Source organism: Dendrobates tinctorius, unplaced genomic scaffold (assembly GCF_039654945.1).
Source record: "Dendrobates tinctorius isolate UK_male_01 unplaced genomic scaffold, ASM3965494v1 ptg000039l, whole genome shotgun sequence".
NCBI lineage: Eukaryota > Metazoa > Chordata > Amphibia > Anura > Dendrobatidae > Dendrobates > Dendrobates tinctorius.
In genome coordinates, this window is record NW_027361707.1 from 32,810,957 (window position 1) to 32,832,500 (window position 21,544).

Genomic DNA, 21,544 nt, shown 5'->3' on the forward strand with positions numbered 1-21,544 from the left:
TTTCGTGAATCCCAGACAGATGTCTGGGATTGCCATGATGCCATGTCCTCCGGGGCAGAGACTCAGTCAACCTCCCAGGCAAGTCAGGCTTCTCTTCTCCAACACTCCGCCAGCATGTACCTGTCCTGAACGACTCCTCTATTGCGCCTTTTGGTGTGAAGAGCTCCAGTACCGTGGTACTCTGAAGTTCCTCCTGTCAGAGGTTCCTAACAACTCTTCCTTGTACGGCAGACAGCTGTAGCCTACTTCGGGGACTCCCTTTATCCTGAGTCCCGGCTCCCTATACAGATGCTGTTGTGCCCCAAGTCTTGGATGGGAGTAGTGCATTTACAGCCAACTACTCCACCGGTGTCTGCTGCAGAACCATAAGTGTCCATACAACCTCGGGGAACGGGCCCCGGCCTTGCGCTGAGAACCTATAGGCAGGGTTCCTCTTCCAACCCACAACTCCCCTCTGTTCTCCTACTCCTTCGTTCCGCGCTGTTCTTTCTCTCTCTTATGGAAGCTTAGGTTGCAGTTCTACGTCTTTCTCCTTCTGTTCCTTTCCCGTGCCAGCTGGCTCAGGTCACTGAGGCAGCTGCAGCACTCCTTCCTCCATCCTTCCTTCTAGGGATCCGTCCTCAGTCTCTCCTGACTGACTGACCCTCTAGACTCCACTCCTCTGACCCTCTGTCAGACTGATCTGTCAGACTAACCTCTCAGACTGATCTGTAATTCTAAACCTTCCCACTCTTTTATATGGATCTCCACTCCACCCACCTCCCAGCACATCTCGTGTTACGAAGCAAGGACCCACGAAAGGTGCTCTGCTACCCTCTAAGCATGGAGCCGCAATGTGGTCAGTGCTGAACTATCCTGTGTGTGGGATGCAGGTGTTGGAGTGTGGAAAGGACCTCCCAACTTACCTAGTTGGTGGGGCACTACATCTTAGGAGAAGATGCAGTACCTCTGTGGCGACTGAGCCTCAGGGGCGCCACATTTCCACAACTGTGATACGATTCTCTCTAATATATATGTTTTCTTCCTAGTAAACCAGCCCTTCCATCCAAGTCAACAAGATCATTTAATGAGATGTTTACAGCGTCCGCCTCGCCCCGGGAACAGGCCCAGTCACCAGAGAGTTCAGTTAACCAGGTACCGGAAAATAGTGAATAAATTCCACAGTATCCTAAAGTTATCCCTTGCATTGAGCGTACCTGGCATTGAGAAAATGGGGGGGGAAAAAATTACTGTGTCAATTGGGGGTTCGTCTTACAGTCCTGAATTCATCTTACCCGGGGGGGGGGGGGGGGGGGCGGGCATCGGCAGCGCTGGTGGCAGCAGGAGACGGGCGATTCTTCCAGTGGTCCGATGCTGCAGGGTGATGATCTCAGTCCCATCCCATCCTGATGCGGCAGTTTCGGCGGTGTTCAGTGCTGCGGGGGGCTCCGGCAATATGGTGCAGCATATACGGTGGAGCTCGGTGTTGCGGGGGGGGGGGCTCTGGCGACATGGTGTGGCAGTTTCGGGGGTGCACGGTGCTGCGGGGGGGGCTCTGGTAACATTATGTGAAATGATGCTGTGGCCTCCGGGAAAATGGCCGCTGGAGGCATCCCATGCGCAGATTGAGATCTCAGGAGACGAGATCTCCATCTGCGCATGCGCCGCCTACGGCGACCATTTTCCCTGAGGCCAGATTGATTCCACAGGCACAGATTGAGATCTCGGCAATGAGATCTCGTCCCCAGATCTCGGAGCCGAGATCTCAATTTGCACATGCGCCGCCTCCGGTGGCAATTTTCCCGGAGGCCACAGCATCGAGGCAATAGAACTGCTGGGGGCTTCGGGCTTTCACATAATGTCTCCAGAGCTATCCGCAGCACCGAGCACCGCTGAAACTGCCACACTAGCCGCTGGAGTGGGAGCGTTGGACCACCGGAGGAATCTCCCGACTCCTGCTGCCACCACGCTAACTGTAAGTACATTCCAACTATAAGATGCACCTCCATTTTCCCCAAAAAATTTTTAGGAAAAAAGTGCTTCTTATGGTCAGAAAAATACAGTATTTATTAGCACTGTGTACATGTGATAATTGTTTGTGTCACTCAATATTTAGCTTTATGTGGTTTTAGATTATTTTTTATATTGGGAATCAGTTCAGCCCAAGCTGAATGAGCAGAGCAGCAGTTTAAAGCATGGTGAGGAACAAAGTAGGATGAACGTCTAATGACACTATGAAAGGGGTATTTCCATCTCTGAGATCCTATCCCAATATGTGGTATGTGTAATAATAATATTAGCAAATACCCTCAAATGTCTCTTTTTTTCATGTGCAGTCGTTGCAGAACCTTAGGTATCCATGGTTACGACTACTGATTTAGTGACAGCTAGCAGCTAGTGGTCATAACCATGGATACCTAAGGTTCTGCAATGCCAGCACATGAGGAAAGAGACATAGTGAAACAGAAAACTATACTACATTTCTAATTGGAGGTATTTGCTGCTAATATTATTATTATTACATATTGGGATAGGATCTTGGAGATGGGAATACCCCTTTAATGGATTTTTAGTTTACAATTTCAAATCAGCTCAACTTTTGTTCACTTAGTTTTATATTACTGTGATTATTTTCTGATGGCCGTGTACAGTCATGGCGGAAAGCTTTGAGACTGACACAAACTTTGGTTACTGAAATACAGTTAGCAGCATTTTATAACTTTTTACATTTTTATCATCACATACATCAAATTTATGCAAAGACTCAATATTTCACAGTGTTGTCTCTTATTTGTCAAGAAATCTGCCCTTTGCTTTGGCAAATGGATAATCGATTCTAGGCAGAATTCTGACTGATGACCCATTCTTGTCTAATCGGTGCTTGGAGTTTATCACAATTTCTGCATTTTTGTTTGCCCACCCGCTTTATGAGAATTTACCATAGGTTCTCCATGGGTTTGAGATCTGGGGAGTTTATATAACTTTTGCCATGTGACATGGTCTCTGTCATGCTGGATAAAACATTGTTCAGCACCAAATTGCTCCTGGATGGTTGGGAGAAGTTGCTTTTGGAGGAGGTATTGATACCATATTTTATTCATGGGCAAAATTGTGAGTGAGAACTAGTCTTTTTAAAATGAAAAGTCCTCACACTTCAGTGGTGTCAAGAGGCTTTACAGTTGGCAGACAAAGGACTCATGGTAGCTCTCTCCTTTTCTCCTTCGCCTCATTGGGGGACACAGATACTGTGGGTGTAGGCTACTGCCGCCTGGAGGTTGACACTAAGTGAAAAAAGAGGTTAGCTCCTCCTCCGCTGTATACACCCTCGCTCCGAATGCGGGCGGAAACCATTTTTTTGCTTAGTGTCTGTTGGAGGCACATGTCTGTCTGTTTCCAGACTGATTTTTTTTTTTTTTCTTTTTCCCAATGAAGATGAGACAGGGGCAACAGACCCTATTGAAAGGGTCCAATCTCCCCAAACCAACAACGGGCGAGCACGTTCGAGTGTCGCCTCCACGTATCTTCTCCCGCAGCGTGGGATATTTCCAGATTTTTTTTTTCTCCTTTTCACATGAAGATGAGATAGGGGCAACGGACCCTATTTAAAGGGTCCGATCTCCCCAAACCAACAATGGGCGACCACATGCGAGTGTCGCCTCCACGTATCCTCTCCCGCGACGTGGTGATGCCGGACTTAGCCCTGTCCACCCTAAGGTATGGAATCCCTAGGCTGTACAGAGGCACAAGTGTAGTCCGTGCAGCCCCCACTGCCCCACCAGTGTTAAGACTGCAGTGCGGCAAGGTGGCGGACGGTCCCTCCTCTCACCCCTTGAAGGGGTTAGATGGAGCTAAGGTGCCTGCACCGTCCTTTTCTCATACGGCCCCCCCCTCCCCTCAACCTGAGCTGAAGCACGGAGGAGGGCAGCCTGGGAGGGCTCCTGCAGCAGCGCGGGGCTGGAGCCCTTAGTATCTTCCGTGGATAAAGCCATAACGCACTCCCTGGCGCCTGGTAGCGGCAGACCCGGCCTTGGATATGGTGCTCGGTGGTTCCTCCCACCCCCCACCCCCCATGGGCGGATAGTTGAAAATCCAGGCCGTGGCTTCGGCCGTCGCTAGGCCGCGGCCAGAAGTCCCCACCCCCCGGCGTCGCGTCACGTGGCCTGGGCGTACGCCGAAGAAATTTAGGCCCCGGCTTCGGGCAAAAGCTAGGCCGCAGACGGAAGTACCGCCCCCTGGAATCTCTTTTTTTTTTTTTTTTTTTTTTTTTTTTTTCTTCTTCCGGGGGCCTGCCCGCAGTTCTGGCGTGCACCTGTTTAAACGGAGCGACCCTCGGCACTTCCAGAGACACTGGGGTAAATGCTGCCCCCTAGTCCCCCGAGAGGCCATGCTAGGAAAAATGGAGAGCACCCTCCTCCAGCGTGTTTTCATCATGGAGGCCTGACAGGTACAGCATGTCAGGAAAAGCTAAGACACACATGTTTCTATACGCTGCATGCATCTCCTGTCAGTCCGCTCTTCCGCGGGCGCAGACCAAGCGAGTATGCGAAGCCTGCGAGTCCGAACACGCCCAGGAGCCCTCCCCTGCGACCGAGCCCAGTGTACCAAGTCCCCCGGAATGTGCATTGTCACTGTCGAAATATATGGCGTCACTTACGAGAGCAATCGTGTCCCTTCGCGCCCCAGATAGGAGCACCTGTATTAGGGGGGTCCTCTACCTCACAGGAGCCTCCGGCCTGCAGGGGCCACTCTCCAGGCAGACGCGGGGGAGACGAACCCACACGACGTCTCCCGGCCCATCCGGTGCCTCGGCATCTGTGAGCTCTGCTTCTCGCTCTCCGTCACCAGCACTCGATAGCGTGCATGGCTCGGACTATGACTCGGATGAACCCCTGGACTTAGATATGCCAGGGGGTCAGGAAGCGGTTGACAGTCTCATAGAAGCCGTCAACCAGACTCTGGGGATTGAGGATGAGTCCACCCTGGCTTCGGGCCATAAGGTGTCATTTAAGCGAGCCAAGCCCCCCCCATAGAATATTTTGAACTCACCCTGAGTTTGAGGACATAGTGCAATGACATAGAGAACGGACGGACAGTTGTTTCTCGGGCCAGAAGGCACTCGAGGCGAGGTATCCTTTTGCCCCGGATCTCCGTAAAATATGGACGGAATCCCCAGTGGTGGATTCACCTGTGTCACGTCTGGCTACGAGAACCCTACTATCCGTACCTAGTGGTTCTTCAATTAAGGATCCCACTGATCGCCTCATTGAGAACTTGGCTCGCTCAGTGTTTGAGGCATAAAGAGCAGCACTCTCTCCTTCGTTTGCGGCAACGTGGGTAGCCAAGGCCATGATTTCTTGGTCAGAATCATTGAACAGAGCCTTGCAAGACATAGACCTACCACCTGAAGTGTCAGAGATCACAAATCAGATAGCTATGGCGGGGGACTACTTCATCAATGCTTCGTTAGATGCGGCCAATTGCGCGGCACTTGCGGCAGCAAATGCAATCTCCATTAGGAGAGCTCTATGGTTGAGGACATGGCGGGCAGATTCAGCTTCAAAAAAGTCCTTGACATCGCTACCATACCAGGGCGGCCGCCTATTCTGAGAAAAGTTACATCAGCCTATCTCCGACTCCAAAGGAGGGAAGAGCGGTTTTCTCCCTCAACAAAGGGTCAAACCGCCGTTTCGTCGCCAGTTTCAGGCACATTTTCGGGCTTTTCGCAACCCCAGGTGGACCACAGCAGCCAATTCCGCCCCATCAGGTCGCCCCAACCAGGATAGGGATCGACAGGTCTCATATAGAACCAACCCATTGGGGAGGATGCGTACTAACCAGCCCAGATCAAGGGATCCAGGTCCCAAAGATCTTTAGCCAAATGACTCAAGGCATTTGCCAGGCCACACTACCGGGGTAGGTGGCAGTCTACTCTGGTTCCGCCACGTCTGGCTCAATGTCGCACACGACACATAGGTGAGAGAGCTGGTGTCCTCGGGGTACAAGATAGAATTTGTCAAGCACCCCAGGAAGAAGCAAATACAAGTAAGGCCTCTTTCACACTTCAGTTTTTTGTGTCAGTTAAAATCCGCCAAAAAGGTGGACAAGTGGATCCGTTCTTAACTGATGTGAACGGATGCCACAGGATCCGTTTTTGGACGGATCCACAAAATGAGGAAATTTAAAGGAACCGCTGGCCGAGAGAGAGAGAGAGGGTGAGTGAGTTTTTTTTTTTTTTTTTATTGTCCGGCACCCAGACAGAATTTCGGGTTAAATCAGTGTCTGGAGGATCCGCCGGCCAAAAAAAGTTGCACGCTCCGTTTGGTAATCTTTGAGGATGTTGACGGACAGCAACATTATGGCGGATCCGCACAAAAACGGATGCAACAGACGGCAATCCGTCAAGATCCGCCAATAATGAAAGTCAATGGGGGAAAAAAACGGATCCGCAAAAAAAAATTGCGGATCCGTTTTTTTCAAAACCTGGCGGATTTTGACTGATTGTAAAAAACGGAAGTGTGAAAGAGGCCTAACATGTTTCCACTTTATTTGGATTCCCTTACCCTGCTGGTATACTAATAGGGCAATTTCATTTTATGCTTTCAGCCTTTTGGCCTCCTTTTCTATTGAGAGTAGCAGATGCACTTTACATTAAAAACTTTGTCTGCACTAGTCACAAAGCACCTTTTGTTATACAGCTAATGCAGTCTGTTTATATGTGTGCCAGTATTATTATGTGAGCTGCTTATTTGAACTTTTAGCCTGATCAAGGCAATTAACTGTTTTATTCATTTCTGGCCAGAATGTCATTGCAATTAGCATATGCATATGCATTTTGCAGTTTAAACATTTCTGCACTAGTTACAAAGCACCTTTATTACATTGATATGCCAGTCATTGTTATCATTGTGTGAGTCACCCATATGTCTTTTAAGCCTGATTTAGGCAATTAACCCTTTGTTGGTATGACCACTAGTTGATGCCTAACTCACTCTAGGTGCATTTTTCTAGCCCTTTAGAATTCTTCAGTGGGATCTATATATGTACATCAGTATTTATTACCTTGTGACTGGGTATCCAAGAGAATTTTTCTAACACTGGCAATTTGTGGAACATGTATTATCTTTGTTGAACAGTCTAATTTTGTAGCGTTATCTCCACTGAAATTGATTTAATGTATTTGAACGTGTTTAATAAAGTTGATTGATTTTTAATAATACTTGGCATAAGCTTCCTGTTTTTGCTCTATTGGGTCTACATTTTCAGTTCGCAGCACTGCCCTTCCGGCTAGCCACCGCCCCCAGAGTGTTCACAAAGGTCATGGCAGTCCCCATGGACATCCTGCTCTCCCGGGGCATACTCATGTTGCCCTACTTAGACGACCTTTTGATCAAGGGCCCTTCAAGGCGGGCATGCGAGGAAAATGTCAGCATCACGCTAGATACTCTTGCCCGCTTAGGGTGGTTGGTCGACGTAAAAAAGTTATCCCTTGTCCCAGCCCAGAGGATTTCCTTTTTAGAGATGATCTTCGACACTTTCCGAGGGTTGGTAATTCTCCCTCGAGACAAGGCCCTAGCTCACCGGCAGGGAGTTCGGATACTTCGCCAGCCACTCCCTCACACCATCCATTTCTGCATGAGGATTCTAGGAAAAATGGTGGCGGCAATGGAAGTGATCCTGTTCGCCCAGTTCCATCCGCCCCCTGCAGCACGCCCTCTTGTCATCCTGGGACAAGAACCCGTTCACGCTCCATCACCAATGTCGGTTGTCCTCGCAGGTCAGACAGTCACTCGAGTGGTGGACGATCAGTTCCTCCCTTTTCCAGGGGAAATCCTTTCCCCCGAACCAGTGGCTGGTGGTCACAACCGACGCCAGCCTCCTCGGCTGGGGAGCGGTTTTTCGCCACCACACGACCCAGGGACGGTAGTCGCCACAGGAGGCATGCCTCCCGATCAACCTGTTGGAGATACGGGCAATCCGGCTAACTCTGCAACATTTTCATCACCTCTTAGCAGGCCTCGTTGTCCGACTGAATCCGACCATTCCCCGGCCGCAAGCCCCTGCCGGCTGAGGAAGTCTGCCGCCCAGTTCTCTACGCCTGGGATGTGGACTGCCGAGATTACCGAGTGGTTCCTCTCGGCGCAGCGGAGGATATGCCCTACCTCGCGCATGGTTGCCCTGCTGCGGGTGCCCCCTTGGTGATTTATGTAAGCAACCGCAGTTTTTTTCTGATGAAGCCCCCTTCAGACTGTTAGGGACATCTGGAAGAGCGATTCTCCGGAGAAAAGGTGAGGGCTACCATGAGTCTTGTGTCTGCCAACATTAAAGCATCTTGACACCATTAATGTGAGGGGTTACTTTTCATCTATGGAGGGGCTCACTCACAATTTTGCCTTAGGACACTGCCATGTATAAAGAATGGGATCTAAACATCCTCCAGGAGCATCTTCTCCCAAGAATCCAGGAGCAATTTGGTGATGAACAATGTTTTTTCCAGCATGATGGAGACCACGTCACAAGCCAAAAGTGGTAGCTAAATAGCTTGGTTACCAAAACATTGAAATGTTGGGTTCACAACCAGGAAACTCCCAGATCTCAATGCCATTGACAACCTGTGGCCAATCCTCAAAAAGCATGACAAACAAAAACACAGAAATCGTAATCAACTCCAAACACTAATTAAACAAGAACGGGCCGTCATCAGTCAGTTTTTGGCCCAGAAGCTGATATCTAGGTGCCAGGACGAAGGGCAGAAATCTTGAAAAATAAGGATTAACACAATAAATATTAAGTCTTTACATAATCTTGATGTATTTGTGAATAAAAGTGTAAAAACTTATGACATTCTGATAATTGTACTTCATTAACATAAAAACAAAGATCTAAAAACCATGAAGGTGTAACATTGCGAGAACCTAAACTTGTATCAGTCTTAACTTTTGGCCACAACTGTACTTGTTTGTCACTTTTAGGTGCCCATGTATATACATGACAGCATATTACTCAGTTATATTTCCTGTGATTTCAGATATTGGTCCGGCCATTTGTAGAAGTTTCATTCCAGCGCACTGTGTGCCAGACTTCAACAGCCGATGGGCCAAACCCAAACTGGAATGAGGAGCTTGAGCTTCCATTTAGGTAAGCAGGGTCTTATTAATACTGGAAGTAATTATCCAGCAAAAAGGCTTTAAAAAGGTCTTCAATTAAGTGTACTGATAGGAATTCAATACAGTGTACATAATACCACCATCTTGTGACCAAAAAGTGCTATACAATGCTGAGAGATATATACCGGGTCGGATTAGAGTACATTGGGCCTACTAGAGGAAAAAACTACTGGGGCTCACCATGCAGCTAGAAATAAAACAAGACCACTCTTTGTGTGGTAACATCAGCAAATATTGTTGTATTGTTCAATGATTCTGGGACACTATTAATAGTGTATTATTTTTTTAACATGCGTAGCCTATACATTTGCGAAAAAGTATTGCACTATTAATAGTGCCCCACGCTGCTGTAGTGAACTCGCTGTACAATTCACAGATATCCATGCTCAGTTTCTTTGTTTTCAAGCCAAGTATCGAAGCCTAATAAAGAGGAAGATGACCAAGAAAGTGAGACACCAGCAACACCAAATACATGTGCCATATACCCAAGGACAATAGTAAGGAGCAAAAAAGGAAGAGGGTATGGATTAGGCACTAATATCTCTACAAGATCACCAAAAACTGAGAATAGTAAAAATAGAAATATTTCTTAATGAGCAAATAAGGATTAAAAACCTAAACCTCTGAATAAGCGTTTGTGGCGAAACGTGCCAGGGTTACACCTTTTTCATTCATATTATCCCCTTATGGGTGGCACCTGTTGGTGACACGTTCTTTAGGATTTGGTAGTTGTTTATGTTACAACTTATACCTGTTTTTATTTGTATACCCTCTTGGTGCTTTATAAACCATTATATGCTGTATTAGTTTTTGATTTAGCAAAAAACATAATAACAGCTCTAGCTTACTACCACGGCCGAAATATGCTAATAAATGGAAGCGGAATCCAACTCAACAAATAGATTCTTATTTATTTAGATGAGAACATCGGTTAAGATGATAGCGGTTAGATTGGCGCTAACCTAGCGCTGGCATCTACGCATTTCAGGTGTAACAGCAACCGTTGAGCTGGATTCCTTCTCCATTCATTTTCACACACTGACATTTGGCCTTCGCCATTGATCTTGATATTCCACCACTGTCTTACCTATAATTGTTTATATGGATCAAGGTCGGTTCCCAACATGTAGTTTTCTGTGTGGACTTTGTCTTTTATAAGGATTTTAATCCTTTTTTTATTCATTTTGTGTCCAATAAATATTTCTATTTTTCTATCCTCGGTTTATGGTGATACTGTTGGGACATTAGTGCCTGTTCCATACCCTCTTCCTTTTTTGTTCCTTACTAGATATTGGGCATTTGTCCCTTTTGTCCCCTCCCTATAACCCAGCCGCTCTCCCTGACTGATTGTACAATGTATATTGTGTGTTGGTCTTCTTCTAGGGCTCCCAATGGTGATTACAGCACAGCCAGTTTACAGTCTGTTACAGACGAGGTTTTCATCAATGTCTTCGATGAAGTTTGCTTTGATATTTTGGAGGTAAGGGTTAAGCAGGGTTATACGTCTCCGCACCATCGAAAATGACAAGTTCGAAGGTTGTGGTTGAGTAAAAGCAATCATTTATCACAGGATGATCGTGAGAAAGGAAGTGGAATCCATACAAGAGTGGAGAGACACTGGCTGGGATCCATTCGAATTCCATTCACTACAATCTATTTCCAGGCCAGGGTAAGGGCATTCACGTCAAAAGACCAAAAAAACAAGAATAATTATATTATTCTATCTTAAGTGTAAAGGGGGCAAATCAATAAAAGTGAGTCCTTAAGGGGGCATTCCCATTTTAGCAAATAATTTATTAACTATTTGCAGCCCCCCCCCCCCTATAGATCTTACACGTCTGGGCGGTCCACACAGTGACATTTTAAAAATTCCCTGCATAGTAAATAAGCTGCATGCGAACGTGTAAGACTGGTGGACTCTGCTGTCGCGTTCCTATCCCTGAAGACACCAACTACGTTATATGTTGTATTGTAGTATAAAAAAATGTCCTTTGTCTTTTGTAAATAGTGTTATAAGGTGTAGTGTGACGGGTATTGATATTGGATAATAGTGTAATTTATAGGTATGTAGATAGTTGACTATAGGATAAGATAGAGTTAATGTTTGGGATTAGCCCACAGTGGGAAGGATTAGTTTAAGGGAAAGCTACAGGTTTCCTGTTTGTTTGTTTTTTTTTGTTTTTTTTTTCTTTAAGGGAGATAGGCTTTTTAGAGTGTGAGGTGAGCAGAGCTGCAGTTATAGGGTGACCCTGAGTGAGAGTAGACCGTAGAAGAAGGGACAGTGAGATCCTGAAGAGAAAGTGACAAGAGTGGCCTTCCGGAGACAGGTCCTAGGAGACGACATCTTGCCATGGGACCTTGCGCTTGTAATACAGAAGGTTCTGGGCCTTAGGGGTGGTTCACATTGCATTAGGGGCCATGCGTTGAGCGCATCCATTACACAGCGGCACTAACGCTATGTAACAGATGCATTAACGCACCCATTGGCCGCAATAATAATAACGCATCCTAAAGCATGCCGAAATCGACATGTGTTAGTGATGATGCGTTACTTTATGACGCACCCTCGAGCGCGGTCTGCAGCGTTTTTGGGTGCGTCGGGTCTAGCGCACAGCGAACGCACGCGTTCGCTGTGCATAGACCTGTATGGCTAACGTATGGTAGCAAAATGCTACCATGCGTTAGCGCTAGGGCACAAAAGATGTAAAAAAATGACATCAACGTTAGCTCATCCATTTACGGATCCGTTAAACGGATGCTGTGGAGAAACGGGGTCAGTGGGTGCTCTCATCCGCTGGCCCAGCTGCCTTTAGAAAGACTGCATGGACCAGGGATCATACCACTGAACGCCTGCTCTATCTCCCCGTGGGCAACATACTACACAGACAACACAGGGTTAGGGTAAAACAGTGTGGCAATACTTTATTGAACCACAACACCCAATAGAAAACAGAACAATCTCAGCAATTACCCCCAACATGTTGCACATTACAGGGCCTAACTCTTCCGCTGACTCACCTGGATAACCGTGGATGTTACGTCAGAGCTCCCAGGGTCGATATTCCACCTGTGATATACACACAGAGAAGAGATATTGACAAGCGTAGGGAGATGACCGAGAACAGTCCATAGAGTCCGTACAAGGTCCAAAGCTAGTTGACACAACGTCAGAGCTCCCAAGGTCGCTATTCCACCTGTGATATACACACAGAGAAGAGATAACAACAAGTGTAGGGAGGTGACAGTCCATACTGTTCATACAAAGTCCAAAGCCAGTTGACACAAGAGTCACCACCTGGCTTATCTGACCATCTCCATGGAACCAGGCGACCAGCGGATCCCAAAACCTGGCTTTCTCCAAACATATCCATGGTTCAGAGATGGTCACTGGATCAGATCTGTGTGCTTCCAACCGGAGCCGATCGCTCCTAGGTTGTTTCCCTTAGAATCATAGATCCGTGTCCCTCATGATGGTGCCATGATGAATTGGCTGTAGCCCTCTCGTCCGTTGAGTGTTTTGAAGAATGTACGACTGGTAACTCTAGGAGATGAGATCTCCACTGCTCTCTCTCTTGTTTTTTTAGAATTACCCAGTGTGCTTCAGTTCATCCTCACAGCCTTTCCCTATCTACCTTCCAAGTCAACAAACTTGTTATAGAATACTATAGACAATTAGCATATCAGCTCACAATAAACACAGATTAGCACACACTATGTACAAGTCACTATTACAGACTTAAGCCACCGTCTCACATAGCGAGATCGCTGTTGCGTAACCAATTTTGTGACCGCGCCAGCGATCTCGCTACGTGTGACACATAGCGGCAATCAGGCCCCTGCTGCGATGTCACTGATCATGCTCGAATATCCTGGGCCATTTTTTTGATCGCTGGTGTCCATGCATCGCTGTGTTTGACAGGGACAACGATGAACGACCTCAATACTACAGGTCTGAGAGACCGTGTCCCAACGACCGTCGTATCGTTCCATATCGTTGCTGCGTCGCTGGTGAGATCTGACTGTTTGACATCTCACCAGTGACCACTTAGCGACGTACCAGCGATCTCTACTAGGTCATATCGTTGTCAGGATCGCTGGTGTGTCGCCAAGTGTGACGGTACCCTTACACAGTATGTTAAATGGTACACAAGTCTGTCTTCTTGACCCACCAGACATAAACACTTAAATCCACAAGCCAATATACAGATAAAAAGTCAATTCTTGTGGGTTTACAAAAACATGGTTGTCTGGGAAATTAAGCTACAATTTGGTTTCTTCACAGATGCCCCTAATGCAATGTGAACCTAGCCTTAGGGTACCGTTACACCTAGCGATGCACCAGCGATCCCGACTAGCGATATGACGCGGTCAGGATCGCTGGTGCATCGCTCGGTGAGCTGCCACACAGGCAGATCTCACCAGCGACATCGCTGGGGACGGGGATCGCTACTTACCTGTCAGACGCGGCGATCCTGCGTCCTCCTGCCCAGCTCCACGCGTCGCTCGTCGGCGCCACAGGAAGCCCCAGCAGGAAGTGGCCGACGAGGAATGGTCCAGAAGCTTCTCGCGCGATCAGCGATAACCAGCGGGGGAGCCGGTCGGAGGTAAGTATCACATGCAGCGATATCGCTAGTAATATCGCTGCAACTTCACAAAATCGGTGACTTTACAGCGATATTGCTAGCGATATCGCAGTGTGTAACGGGGGCTTTAGAAGGACTGAGAGACTGGAACTAATGAAGGGTCCCGAGCGATAGATCCAGGTAGTAGTAGTAGCGCAAGTAGTGGAAGAAATAGTATGCGGAACAGCTGAGCAGGTAAAGGAGACTTTCAAGATACCTTTTATTATTCAGACGCCATTGCTTGCTCTGTTTAATATTAGAAATGTGAGCTTTCTACAAAAAAAAACAATCTTGGCTCAATAAAGTCACGCAATATTTCTAGTATTTTATCTGTTTTTTTATTTTCTTAATTAACAGTTATTGTGTTTCTGTAGATCGATGGAACATTCCGTATTGATGCCCCTCCCGTTCTGCTTGGATATAGCAAACAGCGCAACCTGGGCAATGATGGGGGTTATGAATCAGTACGAAGCCTGAGTCAGGGATCTTTTCTGACACTTTTTATCACCATTGAACCTCAGCTAGTACCCGGAGAGCCAATCAGAGAGAAGGTAAGTGTAGTGTCATCATCATCTACATAGTGCACATCAATAGTAACAACTGGTATTTGTATGCATAGGAGTCCAGTGGGTGGTGCTACCCTGTGATTGACAGTCTTCCCTTTATGACTTTACATGCAGAGCTAGTTGGTCAATCACTAGTAGCCAACTAATGGTCATTTAATAGTATGTTAAACAGACAGACTGCCCTTCCCTTGTACACAGAACGATTTGTTAAAGCAATTTTTGTTCTGTGATAATAAAATATTATTGTGCTCAGCAGCACATATCCTGCTTACACAGGACACTGTGCTGCCGAGAATGTTGATGTTTTAGCAAACGTAATAGATCATTTCACCCAACGATTAGGTGTTTTGCTTGTTTGACAGATCAACAGCCTCGCTTATAAGAAAACGAACATTTCTAGGAATGCATATTCTTGATGTACAGTAGTGTTCTAAATAATAGCAGTCCAATATGACTAACCATATGAATCCCTGTTTTTGGTATAAATTATATGACCACTTGTCTCACAATTTACCAGTTGGTGCAGTAGATTGAAAGGGATGTGTTCAAAATAATAGCAGTGTGGAGATCAATTAGTGAGGTCAATCATTCTGTGAAGAAATAGGGGTGACTCAGGTGGTCCTTATGTAAGGGTGAAGCTAGGACATGTTGTGCATGCATTTCTCCTTGAAAGCCTGAGAAATATAGGTTGATTGAGACATTGCTCAGAAGAACAGTGTACTTTGATTGAAAAGTTGATTGGAGAAAGTAAAACTTATAAAGAAGAGCAGATAATGATCGGCTGTTCAGCTAAAATGATCTCCAATACTTTAGAATGGAAATGGAAAGCCAACCAGAGAGACATGGAAGAAAACGGAAGACTACCATTGAATGGATGGAAGAATAGCAAGAAGGGCAACGGCTCAGCCAATGATCAGCTCCAGGATGATCACAGACAGTCTCAAGTGACCTGTGAGGACTGTAACATGAGACAACTGTGTAACGCTAATAATAATAATTTTATTTCTATAGCGCCAACATATTCCGCAGCAGCACTTTACATAATAGGGGGGACTTGTACAGACAATAGACATTACAGCATTTTGTGACGTTATAGCGATATTGCTGGCGATATCGCTATGTGTGATACTTACCTCTGACCGGCTTCCCCACTGATTATCGCTGATCGCGCGAGAACGTCCTGGAACATTTCTCGTCGTCAGCTTCCTGCTGGGCTTCCTGTGGCACCGACAAGCGACGCATGGAGCCGGGCGGGAGGACATCAGGATCGCCTCGTCTGACAGGTAAGTAGCGACCCCCGTCCCCAGCGATGTCGCTGGTGAGATCTGCCTGTGTGGCAGCTCACTAGCGACCACTTAGCGATGCACCAGCGATCCTGACCGTGTCATATCGCGTCGGTAAGTGTGACAGTACCTTAAGAGAAACAGTAAGAGTTTTTGTAGAGTCGAAAATATTAAATATTTTTGTTAGGTGAGTGGTGACAGCAGGGGAAAGGGACTGGAGACCTTTCGTGTCTCCCTTTTTTCCTCATAGACTGTAAGCTTGCGAGCAGGGCCCTCATTCCTCTTGGTATCTGTTATGATCTATGTGATTAGTGTTATGCTGTAATGTCTATCGTCTGTACAAGTCCCCTCTGAAATGTAAAGTGCTGCAGAATATGTCGGCGCTATAGAAATAAAATTACTATCATTATTATTATTATTAGATCTGATGGAATGGGGTCACTGGTCCAAGTAGTAGGGCAAGAAGATGCAAGGAGCCTGATTACTTCTTCTGTTATTGGTTCAAAATCAGAGAGCGCGCTAGATGCAGTGGGGGAGGGGGGACAGTACATGGTATGAGGTGATTGGGAAATTTCCTGTCGGATATGGTCGTTAGCGTGCAGATCCGTGGTTGGGCCTGCACTCTTGGGTTTAGGAGGGAATGAAAAGTGTCAGAGACGTTTCGCGTTATTGGATAGTGAGGTGATGAGGGTGTTGAAATAGGTTTGTTTTGAGAGGTGAAGGGCAGTGTTGTATGTTTTAAGCGTAATCTTATAATGGATTAAATCTTCGGGTAGGTTGGATTTTCTCCACAGACGTTCGGCGCACCTGGAGCACCGGTGCAGGAAACGTGTTTGCAGGGTGTGCCAGGGTTGTCGCCGTCTGTGCCTAGGTGTTCTATGTATAGGAGGTGCAGTTTCATCCAGGGCAGTTTGAAGTGTTTCATTGTAATGCTTTAGTGCAAAATCAGGACATGAGAGGGAGGAGATAGGGACCAATGAAGACTGCAAGTTCTTCATAAGTTTCTGGGTGTTAATGGCCTGTATATTTCTATAAGTATGGACAGCGGGGGTGACCTGAGCAGCCTGGCAGTTCTTGATAGAGAATGATAGAAGGGAGAGGGGAGTTTGTGAAATCATCCACTGAGAAAAGCCGGGAGAAGACCAAGTTGAGGGAGTTTCCATTTTCATGCATGGGGGAGTTAGTATGCTGCGAAAGAGGAGGTTAGAGATAAAAGGTGAGAAGCAGATGGTGAGAGGGGAAGAGCAATGGGGATGTTGAAGTCTACCATGATGAGGGTAGGGATGTCACAGGAGAGATGGTGTAGAAGCCAGGTGGCAAAGTGATCCAGAAACTGGTGGGTGGGGCTGGAGGACGATACACCACCGCCACTCGCATGGAGAAGGGGGTGTAGAGTCTGACAGCATGGACCTCGAAAGAAGGGAAGGCAAATGAGGGTACTTGAGGGATAACGTGAAAGGTACCTTTGGGTGATAGGAGCAGACCAACGCCTCCACCTGCTCTGTTGTCTGATCTTACATTTTTTGTATACGTTGAAAAGTCGGACAGCGACGGATCCAGCGCCATCCTTCGTTGGCTATAATGGAAGCCTATGGGCGCAGGATCTGTCACTTTCCGTCAAAAGACAGAATCCAGGGATGGATTCCGTCTTTCAAAACTGAGCATGCCCCGATCAATTCCTCTTTCCTTATTTTAACCCCTACGGCTGCTTTTTCAGAATTTGATTCCTTTAAAATTACTACGGCTGCTGCTGAGACGGATCCGTAAAAAAAACAGATCCGGTGCATCAGTTTTTTTACAATCTGCACAGGATCCGTTTTTCTCACACTTTGACGGATTGCGACTGATTGTAAAAAACTGATGTGTGAAAGAGGACTTCCTTTTTTTTTTTTTCTCTCGTAAGCAATCAATCAAACTAAGTTGAGACAGCAGAACACAATAAATGTAGTGAGCAGATAAACAAGTGTCCAGGCCTACATGGATCATAAAGCACTTTGAAAAGTTACTTGACCTCATAGCATAAGGGCACAAGCAGAGTAAGTTGAAATAACTATATACCATTATATATGCTGCTAAGATGAATAACATAGGTAGGTAGGACACATGCAGCAATCTCTTAGCAAGAAGTCCCCGCGAAGTCCCACTGTTAAAAAAAAAAAAAAAAAAAAAATACATGTACTGAAGCAGATACAATTAGCCAAAGAGCACATCAACTGGCCTAAAGAGAAATGGAGAAATATTTTGTGGACTCATGAAAGTAAAATTGTGCTTTTTGGGTCCAAAGGCCACAGACAGTTCATCAGACGACCCCCAAACTCTGCATTCAAGCCATAGTACACTCTGAAGACCGTGAAGCATGGTGGTGCAAGCATCATGATATGGGCATGTTCCTCTTACTATGGGGCCGGACCTATTTACTGCATACCCCGGGATCATGGACCAGTTTGCATATACGAGGGGCGATCCAAAAGTAATGATGATCGGCTATTTCTATTGCACACAGAAATTAAAATAAAATGTTTTCTTCTCTCTTAGGTACCCACTAGTCCAGGAAAAAAAAATCACTCACTTAAATAGGCCACGATTCCTGGGAGCTGCATTCATTTGAATATGAACTGCCAAGGAGTGAACATCAAAATGGGGAAAAAACGAGCTCAGAGCTGTCATCAAATACCTCTGCTTGAAAGAAATGTCTACCAAAGACATACACAGCGACATGGGGGAAACATTGGGGAACTCTTCTCCTCCATATTCCACAGTTGCAGGCTGGGCCAAGGAATTTAAGCTGGGAAGAACGTCGACGGAAGATGAACATCGCGAAGGACGCCCATCCACGTCCCTCAATGAAGAAAACGTGAAAAAAGTTGAAGTTGTGTTGGCAGATCGAAGAGTAACTATCAGGCATGTAGCTGAGGTCACAGGGATCTCATATGGTATTATTCAAAGAATCCTTGCAAAAGAATTGCATATGAGAAAGGTCTCCGCGCGTTGGGTGCCAAAAATGTTAACCGACGAGCAAAAGAAGAAACAAGTTGACATTTCAATAGCAAATCTCGAAAAGTTCCAAGCAGACAAGGAGAATTTTTTTGTCACGTTTTTTGACCATGGATGAGACCTGGATCCACCACTTTGATCCCGAAACTAAACACCAATCGATGACATGGAAACGAGCCGAAGAACCGACGCCGAAGAAATTCAAAGTGTCAAGCTCAGCAGGGAAGTTTATGGCGTCTGTTTTTTGGGACGCTGAAGGAATTATTATGGTGGACTATTTGGAGAAGGGAGCCACTATTACGGGCTCCTACTAAGCAGAACAAATAAGAAGATTGCGGGAGGCCATCAAGGAGAAAAGGCGCGGCAAACTGCGGGCTGGAGTGCTGTTTCACCAAGATAACGCACCGGCTCACAAAGCTGCAGTTGCCATGGCTACCATTCAAGAAGCGGGCTTTGAACTGGTGGAACCACCCCCCCTATTCGCCACATCTAGTCCCCAGTGACTTCTTTCTCTTTCCTCGGCTCAAGGAACACCTCCGGGGCAAGAAATTTGACGACAATAGCGACGTGATAACCGCCGTTGGGGAGTTTTTTGAGGGTCAAGATCAAGAATTTTTTTCGAAGGGAATTCTAAGTTTAGAAAAGAGATGGACTAAATATATAGACTTGTTAGGAGACTATGTAGAAAAATAATTTTTTTTTTTACTATATTCATTGTGTTTATTATTGATTATCATTACTTTTGGATCGCCCCTCGTATTAAAATTCTTGAAGAGGTCATGTTGCTTTATGCTGAAGAGGAAGTTTCAGCAAGACAGTGACCCTAAACACACCAGTAAATGAGCAAAATCTTGGTTCCAGTTCAACAAAATTGAGGTTATGGAGCGGCCAGCCCAATCCCCGGACCTTAATCTGATAGAACATTTGTGGGGCGACATCAAAAATGCCATTTCTGGTTCAAAGCCAATAAATGCCCCAAAAAATGTGGAATGTAGTCCAAGCATCCTGGGCTGGAATAACATCTGACAGGGGCTAGAAGTTGGTTGACTCTATGCAACATAAATGTGAAGCAGGTATATAAAACTGAGTATACTACTAAATATTAGGTTACTGATTCACAGGAATGCTAAATCATCATAAAAAATAATACATATTGTGAGTTTGTAAAGACTAATGCAGACACTGCTATTTTTTGGAACATACAAAATATACAAGAAGCAAAATAAACATAAACCCTGCTGTAACTAAATAAGTAAAAAGCAAGAGTGCATGCAAGTCCGGTGGGCGGACTCTTGCTTTTTACTTATTTTTGTGTTTTTTCTTTGTAATGTTGCATTTTGTGCAAGCCATGGTGTGGCCTCTCTTCCTGAGCTGAAAATTACATTTAAAAGCTTCCCTAGACTGGTGTCCTTAGGTCAGGACCTGGTCCTGTTGTCTGCCCTTATTCATACAGTGAGGTCAACTCTGACACATGGTAAGGTTTTTAACATTAGACAGTGTAGGACCGTCCCGATCAGGGTCACCTTGTCGATGGTGGGATGGTTTTTATGCTATTTTTGATTAAAAAAAACAGTGTTACTAAGAACCCTGTGTTATTTAGATGCACTTTTTCTTTTTTACATATTTTATTAGAGTTGGATTTATGTTTCTTTTGCTTCTTGTAGGTTTTGTATGTTTTATGGCCAAAGTGAACATGCATTTATGTGCTGCATGTATACAGGAATGTAGGAAAGTCTAACATCTGCCAGATAAACCATTGTCACAATTTTTGGTGATATCTGGATATGTGATCTGTGGCTTTACATAAAACTGCAATATGTCTGAGAGTTATCACTTTGTTCACGCTATGACATTTAACTCTCTCTGGGTCTGCAAATATATATATATATATATATATATATATATATATATATATATATATATATATATATATATATATATTAAAGAAAAGTATATATAGATAGATATCTGCTGGAGGATATAGATCCATACATACAGTATGTTTATAACATGTGGTTCATGTTTAGTTTGACAGTCAAGAAGATGAGACGTTGCTTCAGGCTGTGGAGAAGTTCCATAGTGAAGCCACCTTGAAGTTCCCCAGCCGGCAGTGCCTGACCACCATCACCGATATCAATGGGACCACCGTGTTTGTGACCCGATACATCAAAGCCTTGAAGCCTCCGCAGGAACTGCTTGATGCTGATCCAAGTAATGTGCAAGCAACAAGTGTAAGTACCCCCCACAGCAAGCCCTATCTGTACACATACAGTGCAATGAAAAAGTTTTCATATCCTGTGAACTGTCCACGTGTATGTGTTATGGCTCCCACCATACTAAGTATGATTGTGTCCCTGGGATGACATCTATATTGATAACAGTGAGTACAGATCTTTAGAAATGTGACATCTTTCATTCTACAGATCCATAGTCATGTGTATATCTACCATTTCCTACACAGGAGCTGGTGGCTCGATACGTGTCATTGATTCCCTTCCTGCCAGATAATGTATCGTTTGCTGGAATCTGTAATTTATGGAGTACATCAGATGTGAGTATACACTTAGTGCATGATGAAAAGCACTTCGTACTCCTTCGTGTGGCTCATAACACATACTAGCCCAATAGTCACATGTGCGTGTGTATGTGTGCATGCACATTCAAACTGTATGTGTATTTACATAGATCTTTAAAAGGCCAGTCCAGCAATAACTTTACATGGCCTGTCTATTCCTCCGTCACTGAGAAATACATAAGATAAGAATCCTCGGTCACTCCAGCTCTACTCTCCACCAAGCGCCTCTATTCCTCCTGCTTGACTTGACAGCCTTTATGCTGAAAGATTTCAGAAAAAGAGCTGTCAATCAAGCAGGAGGATGCAGAAAATAGAGCTGGAGTGACGGAGGCTTCACATCTACCATAGCTCTTCAGCCTCA

The 21,544-nt window shown here is 45.6% G+C and overlaps 1 protein-coding gene across 2 annotated transcripts in view; it reads left to right on the forward strand.

The window, feature by feature from the left end:
* The window catches only part of CC2D2A (coiled-coil and C2 domain containing 2A), a 177,837-nt gene that overhangs the window by 128,982 nt on the left and 27,311 nt on the right, over positions 1–21,544 (forward strand). For both annotated transcript variants that reach the window (XM_073574599.1, XM_073574600.1), the window contains exons 24-30: positions 1,029–1,134; positions 9,005–9,114; positions 10,527–10,623; positions 10,714–10,812; positions 14,140–14,316; positions 20,636–20,839; positions 21,070–21,159. In XM_073574599.1, coding sequence (XP_073430700.1) covers positions 1,029–1,134; positions 9,005–9,114; positions 10,527–10,623; positions 10,714–10,812; positions 14,140–14,316; positions 20,636–20,839; positions 21,070–21,159 — 883 coding nt within the window. The remainder of the gene's footprint in view (positions 1–1,028; positions 1,135–9,004; positions 9,115–10,526; positions 10,624–10,713; positions 10,813–14,139; positions 14,317–20,635; positions 20,840–21,069; positions 21,160–21,544) is intronic.